Source organism: Vespa velutina, chromosome 5 (assembly GCF_912470025.1).
Source record: "Vespa velutina chromosome 5, iVesVel2.1, whole genome shotgun sequence".
Taxonomy (NCBI): Eukaryota; Metazoa; Arthropoda; class Insecta; order Hymenoptera; family Vespidae; genus Vespa; species Vespa velutina.
This window is the reverse complement of record NC_062192.1, coordinates 3536523-3554222: the sequence shown is the minus strand read 5'-3', so window position 1 is coordinate 3554222 and position 17700 is coordinate 3536523. Positions and strand designations below refer to the sequence as shown.

Here is a 17700-nt window from a genome sequence, read left to right as displayed (position 1 = left end):
TAGAAAATTTAGAATCCATCTTGGGAGACTTGATTTTTCATGTATATCATTTGTAAATTATTCCATTTTTCTTTTTTTCTTTTTTTCTTTTTTTTATACATGAAAGTATAAGATTTCCAATGGTGATTTTATATTAATTTATAATCATTTATGAAAATATATAATGTTAGGGAATCGAAAATGTGACTACATGCTCAACATTTTATTTACTAGATTGGTACTATTGAATATTTCAATATCGAGTAAAAACATGACTAGTTATATTATCTGTGATTGGAAAATTCGTGTTGTTGCATTTTAATGTACCAATTATAAGTAAAAGATAAAACGTAAATAGTAACAATTGGTCGATCAATATATGTAATATGATATTTTATTGAAAAAAATGTGAGCCTTTACCAATCTTTCTCAAACGGCATCAAAATATATTACTCAATTATATTGGTTGAATTATAATATTGTAACCTATAAGTAATAATACATGTTCATGAAAGAAAGAACGAATTATTGAGAATTGCTATTATGCAAGTTAAAACATGGCTGGTAACTATAAGAATTTTATGAAATTATTAGAATCTTGGCCATTAGATAAATCAAAACCTGGCAGGTAATTTTATATATATTAAAAATCTTTTATTTGTATATATATATACATATATATTTATATATGTTGATAAGAAAAATGTAATTTATATCTATTTAATTATCCAAATCATTTGATTCATATAGATACTGATAGGTTAGGTATAATATTAAAATTACAATTCTCATGTAAATAAGTATTTATATTTTTTTAATTTTGTTGTTATATATGATATAAATGTTGTATATATTTTTTATTTAGAGATTTAAGTCAACATATTCGTGATCAAGTGAAACTTATCTTCTCAAAAGGTGATATTACTACTCCAATAGATCAAGAACAGTGTAACCGATATTACGCAAGTTTGAAAAGGATAAGTTCAAATCATTATGGACAAATGTATAAACGTAGTCTTACAAGTACTGCAAGTGGCTTAACAGTAGAGCAATGTAATATTGCACTAAGTCCAGAGATGAAAGAATATTTGGAAGAAGAAAATAAATTTTTTGTTAAGAGGCTTATAAACAAAATACAAAATATACGTAAGAATGCTTAAATTTAAAATTAATTTATTATATTTACAAGCTTTTTGTATCAACAAACTATATCATGAAACAAGAGTACAGTTTCATCATCTATCAAAAATTAATATACAATATGTAATAAACAAAAGATATTTTAGTCAACAACAAGATATACAGGAACAAGATGTAATTAAAAATAATAATATACATGTACCTGCAATGATCAAAGAAGTTTTACTATATTTACAACCATCTCCAGGTAAAATATATGTAGATATGACTTTTGGTGCTGGAGGACATACTACTCAAATTTTGAAATCAGCACCTGATATAAAAATTTTTACATTAGACAGAGATCCAATAGCATATAATATTGCACAAGATTTATCAAAGAACTATCCTGGACAAATGATTCCTTTATTAGGAAAATTTTCAGATTTACCATTATTACTTAGCGAGCATAAAGTTGGAAAGAATAGTATTGATGGTTTTTTGTTTGATTTTGGATGTTCATCAATGCAATTTGATAATGCAGAAAGAGGCTTTTCTTTGTCAAAAAATGGACCATTAGATATGAGAATGGATGGTAATAGATATCCTGAAAATCCAACTGCTGCTGATGTAATAGAAAGAGCGGATGAGATAGATTTGTATCATATATTGAAAATTTATGGACAAGAAAAGAAGGCAAGAAAGATAGCACGTGCGCTTATCGAAGCAAGATATATGTATAAAAAATTGGAAACAACAAAAGAATTGGCACAGCTTGTTGAATCTGTACTCAGTAATGAAATCAGAAAAGATCAATTAGGTAGATTCTCACATTGTGCGACAAAAACGTTTCAAGCTTTTAGAATTTTTGTAAACAATGAATTGAATGAAATCAATCATGGCATAGTGCTTGCACAAAATTACTTAAAAATTGGTGGTTGTTTGATAACAATATCCTTCCATTCATTGGAAGATATTGTTGTTAAAAGACACATGACAGGAAATATAACAGATTTTGTAGCAAATGTTACACCATTAAAATATTTAAATCATAATAAAAGTTTTCGCATTGACGAATTAAATGATATAGTCATGTCACCATGGAAAATGATGCATAAGCATGTATTGACACCATCGTCTGAAGAAGTCAATAAAAATCCAAGAGTTAGATCAGCAAAGTTTAGAGCTATTACTAAAGTTAAATAAATTAATCACAGAATTACGAAATATTGATTTTATAATTAACTTACTAATACATTCTTATTAGTTATTTATGAAATTAATATTTTATATGGAACATACATAAAGTACATGGAGTATGAAAAATATAAATAGATAAAGTTATTGTTATGTGGCAATAATATGAAAAGAGTTAATATTTAAAATAATCCTTCTATCTCATTCGTTTCACTATTCCAATCCATATCATAAATACTTGGCCTAGTAGAAAGACCTGGCATCATCATGATCTGCAATTTATAAAAACGTCGTTTGTAACATACATGTAAGAAATCTTTCAACTTATAATTGAAAATCTTACCTCTCCAACAGATGCTACGACAAATTTAGCGCCAACGGCTACAAATATATCATTAATATCAAGTTTAAAACCTGTTGGGGCACCTTTGATGGATGGATCTCCCGTTAGAGAGTTAGATGTTTTTGCCATACATATAGGATATTTATCATAACCTAATGTGTTATATACTTTAATTTTTTCTTTTACCTAAGATTCAAAAAACAAGTAAAAATGTATTATTGCTGTGTATGTGCTAGTACTTCAAATATATATATAGAATATTCAAACTATTTCATCATTTAAATTTACTTACTTCGTCTGCTAGAATAACTTCTCCAGCACCATACATTTCTTTAGCAATGACGTTTATCTTCTCCTCAATACTGAGATCCAGACTATACAATGGTTTAAAGTTACTTGGTTTTTCCGTTGCAGCGATAACTGCATCTGCCAAAGCTATTGCACCTGATCCACCGTCAGCCCAATGAGTGCAAATCACTGTATCTGCTGCACCACTCTCCAATGCCACTTCTTTAATGAGCTGTAGTTCAGCTTCTGTATCAGTACTATTAGAATAATAAATATTTATTTTGGTTGCAATAGGAAAAATCTATTCTCGCAATTTATTAAAAAAAAAATTATCATGGATTTCAGATATACTTAATGCAGAATGAAATATTTACGTGTATGAATTTATAGCTACAACAACGGGTACTCCAAATTTCAGGCCATTGCTGATATGTTTTTGAAGATTTGGAAGACCTTTTCTAACAAGTTCGATATTTTCTTCAATGTATTCTTTTTTTAGAGCCGCACCTGGGGTTACTAATGGACCACCACCATGCATTTTCAAGGCTCTTACAGTTGCAACAAGAACGACAGCATTCGGCACGAGTCCAGATGTTCTACATTTAATGTCAAAGAACTTCTCCATGCCTATATCGGAACCAAATCCAGCTTCTGTCACTACAATACCATTTGGTCCAACTAGTTTTAATGCAATAGTATCTGCTATTATCGAGGAACAACCGTGTGCGATATTAGCGAAGGGACCAGCATGAACCATTACAGGTGTACCTTCTAAAGATTGCATTAGCGTTGGTTCGATCGCATCTTTCAGAAGAATAGCCATCGCACCAGTCATGCCCTATTAAATTGATAAAAGTAAGTAAAGAATAAATGTAAATAGATAAAAATATCTAAATTTATAATATCGTTAATTAAATACGAACAAAATCTTCAGCAGTTAAAGGTTCACCATTCTTATTGAATCCAATTACTATATTGCCCAATCTTTGTTTCAAATCTTCGACGTTAGCAGCTAAAGCAAGTATCGCCATTATCTCAGAAGAAACAGAAATTTTGAAAGAAGTCTCTCTCGTCTTATTTTTTTCAGTCGAACTTTGACCAATAGTTATTTTACGTAGGAAACGATCATTTATATCAACCACTGCAAAAGAAGATAAGTCTTAATGAAAGTATACTTGTTCAACTGACATTAAGATAATTAATTTTATTTTTCTTATTCTATGTACCTCTTGTCCACGTAATATTATGTGGATCGATGTCCAATCGTACGAACTTGCGTTGTTCTTCTTCCGTCAAAGAGTTTGGATCGGTTTTTGTAATCCCAAGTTTTTGCAGACGCCTTAATTGAATTTTGGAGAATTTTCGAACACCTTTAATCGTAGGTACCAATCTATCATAAAGAGCCTTGTCACTTTGAGTGGATTCATGGAAGTATCGAGCATCGATTTGGGCTGCTAAAAGATTATTTGCCGCGGATATAGCGTGGATGTCTCCGGTTAAGTGAAGATTGAATTCTTCCATAGGAATTACCTAGAAAGGAAAAAAAAATATGAACATAGTTCATTATAATAATTAGATTTAAAATTTTATAATTTTATTTTTGTACATACTTGTGCATATCCACCACCAGCTGCTCCTCCTTTAACTCCGAAAGTAGGACCTTGGCTAGGCTGTCTTAACGTAACAAAAGAATTTGTTCCTTTATGCGCTGAGAGAGCTTGCACTAATCCAAGAGCCGTCGTACTTTTACCTTCACCGAGAGGTGTTGGCGTAATACCAGCGACGACCACGAATTTTCCATTCTGCTGATTCTTCAGTCTATTTAGAACATTTAAACTTATTTTACCCTTATTGTCTCCATAAGGACTTAGCTCGTTTGGTAATAGACCGATTTCTTCAGCTAAACTGACAATAGGTTTATATGTCTGACTTCTAGAAATAGCTATATCACTTGGAACTGGTCTCTGTGGATTAATCTTTAAAATTCTTAGTTTCCAATCGACATTAAGAAGATTTTCAGCTGCTTTTTTGGCCGAGGTCACTGTATTCTTCATCAGCATGGCTACCGTCATAGGGCCGACACCACCAGGAACTGGCGTAATGTATGAAGCTACTTTCGAAGCTTCCTCGTAATCAACGTCGCCTACTAAACGCTCACCGCTTTTCTTTCCAGAATCTGGAAAACATGTATTAAATTTGATGTGAGAATATATCTCCCGAAATATAACTATTCTTATCATATGTGTTAATTGAATTTGATGAGATTTTTATCGAACATTATTTCGAAATATTCTTTAAGGCCTTGAATATACACATTATAAGATCTTACAAATTTACTTTATTATTATATGTATATCGATATTATCGATTTGGGGTATTTTTCATTATTAAATTAAATATATAAGCAATTAAGAACTTTTTCCTTTTATCTTACCCGGAATAGAATTGATGCCACAATCGATTACGACAGCGCCTGATTTTATCCAGCTCCCTTTGACGAATTCTGGCTTACCGATAGCCACGATCAAGATATCAGCTTGAGAGACCTCAGAAATTGATTAAATTGAGAAACAATCGTAATTGATATTTATTTTCATATCATTTTGAAAAAATTCATTTGCAAATTTCTTGCTCGAAAAAACTACTTACTATTTCCGGAAGATTTTTCGTTTTTGAATGACATATCGTCACTGTAGCATTGTGCCATTTTAATAATTCGGCTGCCGGTGTACCTACAATTTTACTTCTACCCAAAACTACGGCTTGAGCACCGACAATTGGTACACCACTTCTACAATATATTATTGAGTTTAAAAACGTTAAAGCAGTTTTATACAATTTTCTTAGAATTACATTTTTAATTACTTTTTAATTAGCTCAATACATCCATTAGGCGTACATGGTATAAATCCTGACATATCGCCGATTGTAATTTTTCCTTCGTTAATCGTATTGAGACTGAAAAATAACATTTCGTAATATATTACATTATATTATATATACGTATATATAATATATATACGTAGTAATAACAATTTATTGCTACGTATGTTATGTTATATACGTACATATGTATATTTTATAATTTTTCAAAATTATTGTTGTATTAAACTGTTTAAAATGTTTTAAATTATCGTTGACACGATAAAAATATCGATTTTAAATATCATGATTAAAATTAAGATTTGTAGATTATTTCGGTAATTCTTTCAATTATATTTAATGTCGTACATATGATCGACATTTTTGTTATTATGAGAAAATGTGTAAGATCATAGATCTGTAAAAAAATATTCCTCTTTCCATGCGAGATGATATTTTATTCTTTTTATCTCATATTTTGCGTCATTTCATGTCAAAGAGCATGCCGATTGTATTGACTTATATATAAATGTATAAAACCGTACTGTCTTCAGTGAGTTTCGTAAAATATATTTCTTATAAATTGATATGAAAAAAATTTTATCTACAGCTAGTACGATAACGAAATATTTATTGTTTCTAGAAATAACGATAATGACGTATTGGTTTTGGGTCAAATAATGATATTGATTCTAAATTTCGACAATTGCACTTTGAGATAAGAATGAAAGTAGTAAATTATTGAATATTTTATTAAATTTATTAATCGTATAGATTTTTTAAATCAAACGAATTAGAAATCGATAAATTTATATTCTTTAAATTGTTTAACTTATATTAGATTTGTGCAAAATAAAAATATTAATTTACCCGTCAACATCTTTAGAAGGAGACACTATGTTCGTAATTAAATGAGAATTAATTTCATTAACAGTATCGAGCGGCATTTGAACGATGATACCGTGAGTTTTAGAATCATTGTTTAATTTGTTCACTACGTTGATCAGTTCAGTTTCCGTTATGGTGTTTGGAAGTTTAACGTGTTGTACATTTATGCCAATGTCTGTAGCCGCTTTGATTTTCATTCGTATGTAAACGTTAGAATCTTGTCTACCGCCGACTTGGACAATAGCCAAACTAGGTGTAAAGTCTGGTAGCTTTGTCTTTAGATCTGTTACATCTTGTGCCAAGGATGCACGAATTTCTCTGTAAGATAAAGCTTCCATGAGGAGAAATAATTTATTATATAATAAACATATATATTCTGTGTTCATGTGGGATTATTAAAATAATTACAGATGATGATGATATTCGAAATGATATTTGAATTTGATAAGATAAAATCCATTTCGTTTTTTTTCCCGCCTTTATAGAACACCATAACCTTAAATTTTACAAATGCACACGCGAAGGCAATAACTCGTAAGACAGGTTAGTTCATATGTTTCTCATAACATATCTTAATTATTTTGACCTTGAGCAAAGTACACGAATAACTTTCCATAGTTTTAAATCAAATTAATCAAGTAATAGCCAAATGAAATAAATTAATTAATTATCATTATGTATCCCATCGTTATGCATGAACATTAAAACACATATTAAATACGAAATAGAACATACAAATATGCTACTTGTTAAAAAGATGTATGTCTATCCGTCTGGTTAGAAAAAAAGGAAAAAAAAAAAGAAGAAAAAAGAAAATACAAATGGATAAGATTTATAACTTACTTTGCTAATTGTGTGCCAGAGAGTATAACTCCTCGGACGTCCTCGCATGTGGACATGACTCGTTTAAAAAAACTGCAAAATTCAACAATGAAAACTTAAAAACTTTTCGTCTTCGTTTCTTCGATTAACACGGCTTCACATTCGTCGAGAGGTACTTGCTATAGTAGTTGATTTCTTGATTATGCACGCGCAGTTATAAATTCGTATATGTATGTAAATGAGTGAATGTAGTAGAATGAACGCCGTTGTGTCTGCAACCGGCTTTTAGAAGCAGTCTCTGTGTAAATGAATGGATATATATATAGGGTGATCCATTTGAGGCATTATATTACATCTTCTACATAGTATATCTGACATTATTATAGACTTTATAACGTTTGATGTAAATATTCTTAAAAACAATTTCAAGACTTTCTTTAAAAATTTAGAATCAATGATTATGTTAAAGGTTCATTTTGCATTTAAATTAATTTTGTATTTAAAAATTTTTATATTTAAAAATGGATCATCCTGTAGATATTTGCCGATATAATATTATACATGTATGTATTTTTTTTCTGATATAAGGTATCTGTTTCTTTAATCGCATATTTAAATATTGTTTGTTTATAAGTGATTTACAGATAAGCGATACTTTTATCTGTAATTGTTTTTTTTTTTTCATAAGTTTTCAAGAATTTACTTTATGAATTCTCATATAAGATCACAATTTTTATTCGATTTTAGTGTTAATTCGAAGGATTAAAATTTTTTACACAAAATTATTGTTTCCGATTTCTGGAATATATTATTTTCTTTTTCATGATCATGTTTAAAAATAAATAATTTTCAAAAGTAATTTTCACACAAGTAAAAATCTGATTTGAAAATTGGAAACGATAATCTCGTGTAAAAAATCTTTAATTTTTGAATGAGCCATTGATCATCAAAATCAGATAAAAATTGTCTCCATGAGAATTCATGCCATAAATCTTGTTTTTCTTTCAATTTATGAAGGCGCAGTAGCGCTACTTCACGTTCGTGTTAAAACAGTTGAAGCTTCTTCTTCCACTACACGCCTACACTGACGTAGATATCTGCCTTGTATAGTCAATCACTCAAATAGATTTCTTCAAAAAACAAGAAGTCAACAAGCTTCGTAGCTCTCTGGTGCATACATATATATATATATATATATATTACGTAAGGGAATTATCTTTTATCTGTAATAATACGTTTGTAATGAATTTTCATGGTCGTATTTTTGGTTCGATTTTGGTAATCAAGAATTCATTCGAAAAGTGAAGGTTTCTTTTTTTTTTAAATAATTATTTAAAAAGAAAATAATTTTCAAAGGTAATTTTTGCCCAAGCAAAAGACTGTTCTAAAAATTGAAAACTATGATCTCGTGTAAAATATCTTTAGTTTTCAAATGAGACAAACAAATAAACTATAGATTATTAAATAATTATTCCTATAATGAATAGATTTAATTAGATATATATCATTTATTATAATCAATCAGTGATAATCATAATTTAGAATAACGTAATGTTTATTATCGCGCGTTTATCTGTTAGTGGTTTGTTATCTTGTTACTTTAGATGTATAATTAGTTTCTTTTAAGTAATATTATTACCAATTTATTATTATAATAAATTACAGATACAAAAAAAAGTCATGCACGTAAAGTCAATTGAGTATGGAAGAACATCAACGTCTATCTAGAAATCGCACGTTATGTTTTTCTTACGGAATATGTATTGACTTCGTACTAGATGTTCTATAAAAATTGACAATCATACATTGTTTGATGTCCCATTGTCAATTCAGTTCTTCAATTCACCCGTGCCGACAGCATGAGAGGTATAACGTACCTATATGAGGATACACACCGATAAAATGAATCAAGAGAAGAGACAGGTTTTTCCTAACATGATTTTAATTCATTTTTTTCCGTATTCGTTGCGGAAATCACACGCGTTTCGAAAGGATATTGGTTGGATAGTCTTAATTTTCTGCATCATCTTAATATAGTCCGAGATTTAATTATTGAGAGTGATTATATCTTAATCGATAAAACGATAATAATAATATGTTTATATAAATTTATAAAATAGTCGATGTTTCTTTCTAACGAAAGATCAATTAAAGAATAATAATCTTACTTAAAAACTTGAAGCGTCCTCATCATAGAATCGTTTATCGTGACACTATTATGAGAACTGTTAGCGTACAGAACTAACATGCATATTCAGGAAGGATTTAGGAATCCATAATTATCGAGAATAATCAACTCATTTATGGGCCATTTAAGTTGCGTAACCATTAGCGATAAACTTAGATATATATCGTGACCTTTGTCTTTTATAAGACTTAAGTTTACGTATTTTGATATTCTATATTTTTATTTTCACACGATTATAGATTCGATTTTTAAATACACTGATCGGCAAAAATGATCAAGAATGAATGCATTTAATAGTTAATTTTAATTTTTTAATTTTAATTTTTAATATCAATTTCGAATTAAATTATTCTTCGAATTATTGGAACTGGCTATAGTTAATTATAACTCATTTGACGATCCCGCAAGTTTCAAATACTCTTAGTAACTTCATCAAGCATTCTGCAAAAGCGATTTGGCTTTTTGCTGTGTTGTATCCTTGAATATTTCAATAGATCAAAGTGAGTACTACTTCTCCTTTCGTATTTACTTCTCCATAGTAAATACTGAAGACAGTACGGCAAAAACAAAGATTATATCAAGCAGAGCTTACTTTGATGGTTCTAATCGTTTTAGTCGAATTATTAAGTTCAGAAAGTTCAGTTAAGAAGATATAATGACAAGGTATAATGACATTGAAAAAATAAATCATTAGAATCATTGATATTAAATGAGAATTTACTTTAATTTTAAATAGATAGAATTATCAACCTTTTCAATGTTAATTAGTAGATAGGTAATATCAAAAACTCATGATTTTTGAATGATCAATAACGTATTTCTCTTGATATTGCAAAGTCCACTCGTTGATCGTTCTAAGATTAGTAAGATTAACCAAGATTCTCTTTCCGGCTCGTTCTCTTGGCTAGCTGTTAAACGGTGAGACGCTAGTCCGACAAAGGAGTTGCGTTTCGTGGTCGCATTTGTGATACTCCCCTTGTAATGTTGCTGAGGGCCAACCGAAAGCAAGCTCATCCCCTGGGACAAGTTTATGCTCTCCTGCGAATCTACGTACTTCCACCGGTTCTCTCCTTATCCCTCTTGCCCATCGACTTTAATTACGTCTTATCTTCCTGGCTTTCCTGGACTCACCGCTGATTCCGAATTCCGATTGTCTCTCTGTCGAATTGTATATTTTCTCTCGAAGAACTCACTTTTATTCTCTTCGATTTAACAAACGTTATGACCCTCTTAAAGACCATCGTAAGAATCTTCGATCCGATGGAATTCATAGAATAATTAATGACAAACATTTGCTTACATTAGACCCCTTCGATCTTATAACTTACTACTCTAATAAATGAATGCCTCTTGAACGTTCGTATGGATGTTTGTTAAGATCAATTGATTTTAAGCTTATATTTGAGTATTACTCTAAGATATTGGGTTTAATGTTTTTAAAATTGTCTTTTCGATGTCAATTTGAGCATCAATTATTTTCTCTTATCTATACGAATATAAGTGAATTTTATCATATTCGAGTAATTCTTTATCAGGAAATTCTCTCTCTTTTCTTTTCTTTTTTTTTTCATCTATTGAAATTTTAATTTTAGGATAAACAAGAACTGCGTGAAATCTTAGGTTTCTTTTTTCGATTCTTTTTTTTTTTCTATCTTTCAATTTCAATCTCGATTTATGAGAACGGCCTGGGGCAATCTTAGGTAGAATCGATATTAGCACGAGTTGCCTCCACCATCATATACTCCCACCCTAAACTATCCCACCCCTCTTTCGTAGTTGCCTCGATTGGCCACCCCTTTGGTATATTCCTCGAACGTCTTTCGATGGCGTTCTTCTCTTTTGTCGTGTTATTTTGTTCCGAATTATTTATTATCCTATGTTAGGTCCATGAAAACCGTTGAAAAACTGAGACACTCTTCTTATAGACGGCACGCGTGTTTCTGGCATCACGAGTTTACCGGTTCGCTATTTATAAGGGTAGAAAAAGCAGGATTATTTAAGCAAGACTGGTTCTATTGGATGTGTAACTGTCGTTATAATCATTGAGGATCCAAACCGGAATTTCTCGCTTGCATTGATATTGAGATGAAGAAGAAGGAGATGAAGAAAGAATGAAAATTTTGAGAGAATACCAAAATTGAATGCTTCATTATTGAAATATTCTATACATTTCAATCTATTTCATCTAACTAGGAAGATAATTTCGAATCCTCAAGTTTCTAGAAACCTCGTAGATTCTAAACGTCAGGCTTATTATTTCCACAGCGATATTCTCTCTCTTTCTCTCCTCTCTCTCTCTCTCTCTCTCTCTCTCTTTCTCTTTCTCTTTCTCTATTCATCCACCTTCTCTCGATCTTAGCTTCGAGCGCCGTTTCGAGCCCTCTATCCACCGTTTCTCCTTTCAGCTTGCTTTTGCAACTAATATAGCCTTCGCGTTCGAGACCCGAACGAAAACGATGGAGGTTGGGTGTGGAGCTAGAGGGGTGGTTGCTCTGAAAAGGGAGGCGAGTTCGTAGCTTCGTCGCAGCGAAAGTACCTACGGATTCCAACTTGTGCGGATAGTTATGCTTAAGGGTTCTGTGGAGAAACTAGCCTTGGGGTGACCGAGGCCGCGAATCATCAGTAGAAGGAGAAGTAAAGCGAGAAAGGAGTGCGTACAAGCGTAGGAGAGGACTTGCTTCGAAGAGTAGGACAGATGCTATGGAAAGGCAAAAGGTTGCTCTATCTCCGCGAGGAACGCAACTTAAACCGCAAATTCCTTTACGGGGTTACAGTAATGCGGTGCATATCCACACTTGGCTTTGCCAGGAACCAACTCGATTTCGTTAATAGAACTCGCATTTAACTTTGCACCGATTTCCTTCGAGCTACTTCGGGGGTGGAAGGAAGGTATACCGTTCCAATTCTCTAGTCCTGTCTCGTCTTCTTCGTTCGCCCTTTGAGAATCTTCCTAAAGTTACTCGTGTCAAGGATCGATTCTCGTTTCTTGACTTCTCGTTCGATCTTTTAATCTTATTAGACTTCATAATTATAAAAGTCAAAGATAGTATTTGATAGTTATTTGATGAATTTAGTAATTTTTCTTTTTTCTTTTTTTATATCTATATAGGATAGCGTCAATATATTACGTATTTGAAATTGATCAGACACACATACACACACACACACACACATGAGTGTGTGTGTGTACCATCTTATTAGTTTCTCATATCGGTCGACGATCCTGTTTTCAATCAAGTTTCCTTAGAGCGGACTAATCGAAATTAATATCCACTTGGCACTCCCTACCATCTAGGCGATATCTCGAAGAGGGCACAAGATTGGATATACGTCGGTAATAAATAGACGATTGAAGGTACCGTCCGCGCATCAGACGGCGGAAGGGATATGAAATTAATACAAGTCCAAAGTGTCTAGGCCTATCCTGTAAGGCGCGCTTCAATATATATCTCGATAGTAAGGTATTTCTGGCATCCTTAGGTTCTTCGAGCGGAAGGACCCTTCAACGTGAATATCAAGGAAATTAGGGACAGCACGTGGTACATCTGAATTATAGACGCTTCACCGAATTATTATGCCTTGATCATCGGGATTTCATGATTCGATATAGTAGAACTGAAAGTCGTGATATCTTCTGAGGTCCAGGTCAAGCTAGTTCTCTAAAGTTATTTAAGATCTTTAATCTTCAGAACGTTTTAGATGTCTGTTCGTTATTTGAGAGAAATTTTTTTTATTACTTCTACTATGACTATAATAAATAAATAAAATAATTAATTAATAAAATATTGATTTTCTTGTGTCAAGGATCCAAGATAGACTATTTAAAAATGAATTTCAATTTCAATCATTTTTGTTTACAAATCTATGAAAGTATTCACGTAAAATGTTTGCGATAATGAAAATATATTTTCGCGACGTGTTTGCTTACATAGTCGTTACTTTTCTCAACGGGAGAAAGTTTGTTGAATCAACGAGATTGAAAATACATCAACTGTTCGTACCGAAACGGACGACCGCGAAAGCTTATAGGGGAACAACTTTGGATTAGAAGTTCGAAATTGGATTGACATTATCATCTCGACGCGAGGTACTCGCGATGATTGGATACATAAAATCAATGTCTTTGTAATGCGTAAACTTTGCGAGCGCGAGGTGAAGGATAGCGTTGAAAAATGAAGAAAGTTCTTTATCGAAATTTCTTTTCCATCGATCACTGTACTTTATATATTGTGTGACAGTAATTTTCAATTACGGTCGTGTCAATACAACGCTAAAATTACCCATTTGTTTATGTGATGGATTATTATATCTGTCTTTAGAATATCGTAAACATCATTTTATAAAGTTTAAAGCATAACAAATATTCCAGTTGAACTATATTCACTTATTTAATATTGATTACATTACATCTATATTAGTTTTATTAATTTATTTAATTTTTATATTAAAAATATAGCGAACGATAAGAAATCAGAAAACGTATAATAAAGAAATTCAACTTTCGTGAAGCAATTGCTTGGTACGATAGTAGAGAGTGTTTCGGTCAATAGTTGGGAGTTCGGAGAGTACCCTAACTCTGTTCGTGGTAGGAACAAGAAAGATAACTTCGTAGAGAGGGTAAGACGTGCCTTACAGAGGGTTGATTGGGTGTCCGCGCACCATCTCTGCTCCATACAGCATCACGTTTATCCCCCCGCTTCTCCCGCGATGAAAGCGTTCCCCTTGTACTCCTCCTAAAAAATATGGCCGCGCCTACACTGATCTAAGGGGATTCGAATCCTTCACCCTAACAATCCATAGATTCAATGGAAGGGGAAAGTTGTAGGGATCTTAACTGCCTAAGATGGCAGGAAATCTTTCCAAGTTAGATTTGTGTATTTGCGTAGACGTATTTGTGCAGCCTGTTCGAAGGATTGATGAGATAATATTTACTTGAGTGATTGATAAAATATAAAAAAAGATGAAGCGTAGAAAATATAAGATTATTAATTTAAAAGAGATGATGGATGAACGTAAGAGATTATAAATTTATACAAATTTTTACATTATTCACATCTGGATTAATTTATATAATTGAATATTTCATTAAATTTATTGTCAACGTTATTCTTTCTTATTTTTTAATCATAACGAGATCATATTTTGCGATAATTAATTTTATTATCTCAGTTTATAATGTTTCGTGTACATACAAATTTTTAGTAATTCGTATATAATTAATGCAACATTAAGAAATATATTTATGAAATTGTATTTTAACAAACGAAGATTATTTTGCATATAACGATGAGAGAGAAGAGATCATCACGGTCAATTTGAGAAAAGAGTCACACATATATGATTTTTATACGATTCTTATTTCAATCGTAAATTGAGGTAGATCAATCGACTCGATTAGATATAACGAGCTGTAATCAAGTGGTTGTCTGAAATCTGTCTATCGATTATTCAAATACACCACTGAAAAATAAGTTCAATTCGAAATAGTGTAAATTACATTTAAGAATTTAAGGAATCTTGGTATAACTTTGGATGATCGAGATTTCTTATTGTGAAACAATGGTATTCCCTCTCCCTGATTTTCATCTTAGATAACATCTGTATATCGAGGGTGCAGTAGATGATAGAGGAGAGGGTGCAGGAAAGGGTTCTGCAGGCCATTTGCAACCCCCACGGAACTGGGCAAACCAGACATAGAGTCTCGAGACTCCTATCATCTTAACAGCCATATTGAATTATGGTTATTACGACGTCCCGTCCTTACGATATTTCGTGTCCTTTGAAATACCGGGAAATTGGCCGATCGCGAGTTACGCTTTTTCAATATAAACTCAAAACTGCTCGAAAATAGAAGTTCTTTCACAGTTGAGTAAGAATATTTTCTTTTGTAAATATTAAAATTTTTTTCAAAATTTCAGATGTTACATTATAAATTTTAAAGTTTCAATGTTCCAATGTTATTGTTTTTTCATCGAGTCGAACGTTTCGAATGTTCTTAGTATATTATTTATAAATACTTTATGATCTCACGTGATTATACTAAGGATAGGTAAAACTCAAGTAAGGATCATTTTCTTAAAGTAGTCGAAGGAAGAAGGTCAGAGGTAAAGGATCGAGAGGTTTCCTCTCAATCACGACTCTTCGAAATTCTCATGGGAACGATCGGTCGAGTAGGGAGATAGCGCGATGCAGAATCTCACGGTATATCGGCTGCATCCCTTCTCTTTCAACCCCTACCTTCTATACTCACCGTTTCCTGTGCTTCTCTGTACGAACCAGCGAATAACCTTAGTTACTTTGCTCGACTGTTAGGTTCCTGAAGCCAGAGCTGAGGCTGAAGTAGGAAACTCTCCGTTCCTAGGAGAGTCCTAGGTAATCACCGAACTTCGTCGCTCCCCCAGGAACGGGCTACCCCATCGACGTTCGTCCCTCACCCCTCTTTGCAACAGGAGCCGATATAACTTTGTTCCTGGGGGTGCAGTACTGCTTCACGAGGCTGGCTTTCGGTCCTATGGTCATCTCGCTCGCTCACTCACTCTAAGGATGATGACGACGATGGCGAATCTTCTCAACGAGTCTCTATGCACGTTCTTACAATGTGCGTTGAGATCGAAGAAAAATAGAAAAGACTAATTATTTTTTTATCTTCTATAGAAATATAACATTATTTTTTATTATAAGTAATATACAGGATAATTAATTCATAAGTTTACTTAAAGAGAAAACGATTAGAAGTTTGATTAGTTGCTATGTTTCTTTTTAGTACATAGGTTTATTAATGATTAAAATATTTTCAACTTTTTCGGACAAACAAGAGTGATGATAACATTGGTCGAGAATTTCTCTCCTATCATAGAAATTCAAAGCAAAGCGGGTCGATGAACAATAAGGTCGACGAATAGATCCACCTATCTTAACAATGGTGGCTTATTATCTTGAACAAAAGCGGCTTTCTGCTTTCCCTCAAGGGGGTGGTCCAAGAAACCCCAGGAAAGACGCGAACATTGTAAGCCTACTAATGGATTCCTTCAGCAGCAGCTGTCGTCTTAAGATTGACCGACTTCAAACGGATTAATCTCGACATCCATGACACTCGACTTTCTATAAATTAGGGATCCGAATTCAACAAAACTTTTACACCAATGAACGTTGATCTGACGATATCTTCCTTCTAGTTGTTTGTTGTTCGTAAGGGAGATACTTTACCGAATTGTTATTTACTTTTGATCTTTATGACATCGATAATAAAATTTTGCTTTAAATTTATTAGTGAAACGTAAGATTTAATAATTGTTATTATTTTTATCCTGAAAAAGTGCGATTATTTATTCAGTCAAGTGTAACTTTAATTAACAAAAATCCATGAGATAAGAACTGATAATGCAGGGATTTTAAATATAGGAAAAATGAAGAAAAGAGTGAACGATTGATTGAAAACCAATGGAGTCAACGAAAATGTCCAGCCATTTTCTACGAGATGGCGTAGGTTACCATTTTGCATGCATCTTCGATAAATTATTGATTCTGACCATTGTCCAGTTTACTAGAGCCACCTACGTAATCTCAGAGTAAGTTTGAACGGAAGGATTTCAAGAAAGCAAGAAATTTATCGGTAATATAGTTTGCTTTCTTTTACAAAGATAACTACTCATTGTCCATCCTTGTTTTTATTTAATTTCATTAATTATCAATGACATCAGATTTGGTTAGAAACTTGTAGTATTGTTAATATTATTTTCGATCGATCGTTTGTGTTTTATTATCGATTATTGATAGAGAATTAAATAAAAAAAAAAAAAAAAAAAAAAAAAAAATATCACTATTTTCATTAAATGTTTAAAATTTTTATTAAATTATCACTCGAGAATTAATTCTTAACGTTTCTTTTCTCTTCTCAGATAATATAAAATTGATTATGTATTCTTGTTTTATCATCATTGATCTATTGTACGTCATTCAATTTCTTCTTCATAGATAAAATGTTCACGGATCGTTGAAATATTTTTCTCTTTAC

At 32.0% G+C, this 17700-nt stretch overlaps 3 protein-coding genes across 8 annotated transcripts; 2 read left to right on the top strand and 1 right to left on the bottom strand.

Moving 5' to 3' along the window:
* The first annotated feature begins 393 nt into the window (after positions 1–393).
* On the top strand, positions 394–1421 carry LOC124949550 (ubiquinol-cytochrome-c reductase complex assembly factor 2). Its single transcript, XM_047494804.1, has 3 exons — positions 394–607; positions 845–1125; positions 1257–1421. Exons 1-3 carry the CDS (start codon positions 537–539, stop codon positions 1295–1297), a joined length of 393 nt encoding a protein of 130 aa, XP_047350760.1. The 5' UTR covers positions 394–536; the 3' UTR covers positions 1298–1421.
* On the top strand, positions 1123–16952 carry LOC124949549 (probable methyltransferase-like protein 15 homolog). Of its 3 annotated transcripts, XM_047494801.1 has the most exons (3): positions 1123–3781; positions 15999–16284; positions 16502–16952. In XM_047494801.1, exon 1 carries the CDS (start codon positions 1132–1134, stop codon positions 2302–2304), a length of 1173 nt encoding a protein of 390 aa, XP_047350757.1. In that variant the 5' UTR covers positions 1123–1131; the 3' UTR covers positions 2305–3781; positions 15999–16284; positions 16502–16952. The 3 variants fall into 3 exon arrangements, with proteins under 3 accessions (XP_047350757.1, XP_047350756.1, XP_047350759.1); XM_047494800.1 differs by having other exon boundaries at positions 15999–16952; XM_047494803.1 differs by lacking the exons at positions 15999–16284; positions 16502–16952 and having other exon boundaries at positions 1123–2602; positions 3053–5332.
* LOC124949548 (C-1-tetrahydrofolate synthase, cytoplasmic) lies at positions 2318–9735 on the bottom strand. 4 transcript variants are annotated; one of them, XM_047494796.1, is made up of 13 exons: positions 9667–9735; positions 7520–7591; positions 6659–6994; positions 5792–5884; positions 5576–5717; positions 5361–5472; positions 4537–5102; positions 4153–4456; positions 3850–4067; positions 3301–3764; positions 2931–3183; positions 2639–2824; positions 2318–2567 (listed from the first exon to the last, which is right to left on the bottom strand). In XM_047494796.1, the coding sequence occupies exons 1-13, from the start codon at positions 9690–9692 to the stop codon at positions 2478–2480; spliced, it is 2862 nt and encodes a 953-aa protein (XP_047350752.1). In that variant the 5' UTR covers positions 9693–9735; the 3' UTR covers positions 2318–2477. The 4 variants fall into 4 exon arrangements, with proteins under 4 accessions (XP_047350752.1, XP_047350753.1, XP_047350754.1 ...); XM_047494797.1 differs by lacking the exon at positions 9667–9735 and adding an exon at positions 9304–9335; XM_047494798.1 differs by lacking the exon at positions 9667–9735 and adding an exon at positions 8536–8554.
* Positions 16953–17700: the final 748 nt, after the last annotated feature.

Bases quoted from the DNA above. Each gene is read 5' to 3' on its own strand.
- LOC124949550 (XM_047494804.1), top strand. From the start codon at position 537: ATGGCTGGTAACTATAAGAATTTTATGAAATTATTAGAATCTTGGCCA. The intron at 608-844 runs GTAATTTTATAT...TTTTTTATTTAG, and splicing joins GATAAATCAAAACCTGGCAG to AGATTTAAGTCAACATATTC. The intron at 1,126-1,256 runs GTAAGAATGCTT...AATAAACAAAAG, and splicing joins AAACAAAATACAAAATATAC to ATATTTTAGTCAACAACAAG.
- LOC124949549 (XM_047494801.1), top strand. From the start codon at position 1,132: ATGCTTAAATTTAAAATTAATTTATTATATTTACAAGCTTTTTGTATC.
- LOC124949548 (XM_047494796.1), bottom strand. From the start codon at position 9,692: ATGATGAGGACGCTTCAAGTTTTTAA. The intron at 5,718-5,791 runs GTAATTAAAAAT...AATATATTGTAG, and splicing joins TGTATTGAGCTAATTAAAAA to AAGTGGTGTACCAATTGTCG. The intron at 4,457-4,536 runs GTATGTACAAAA...TTTCCTTTCTAG, and splicing joins CTGGTGGTGGATATGCACAA to GTAATTCCTATGGAAGAATT.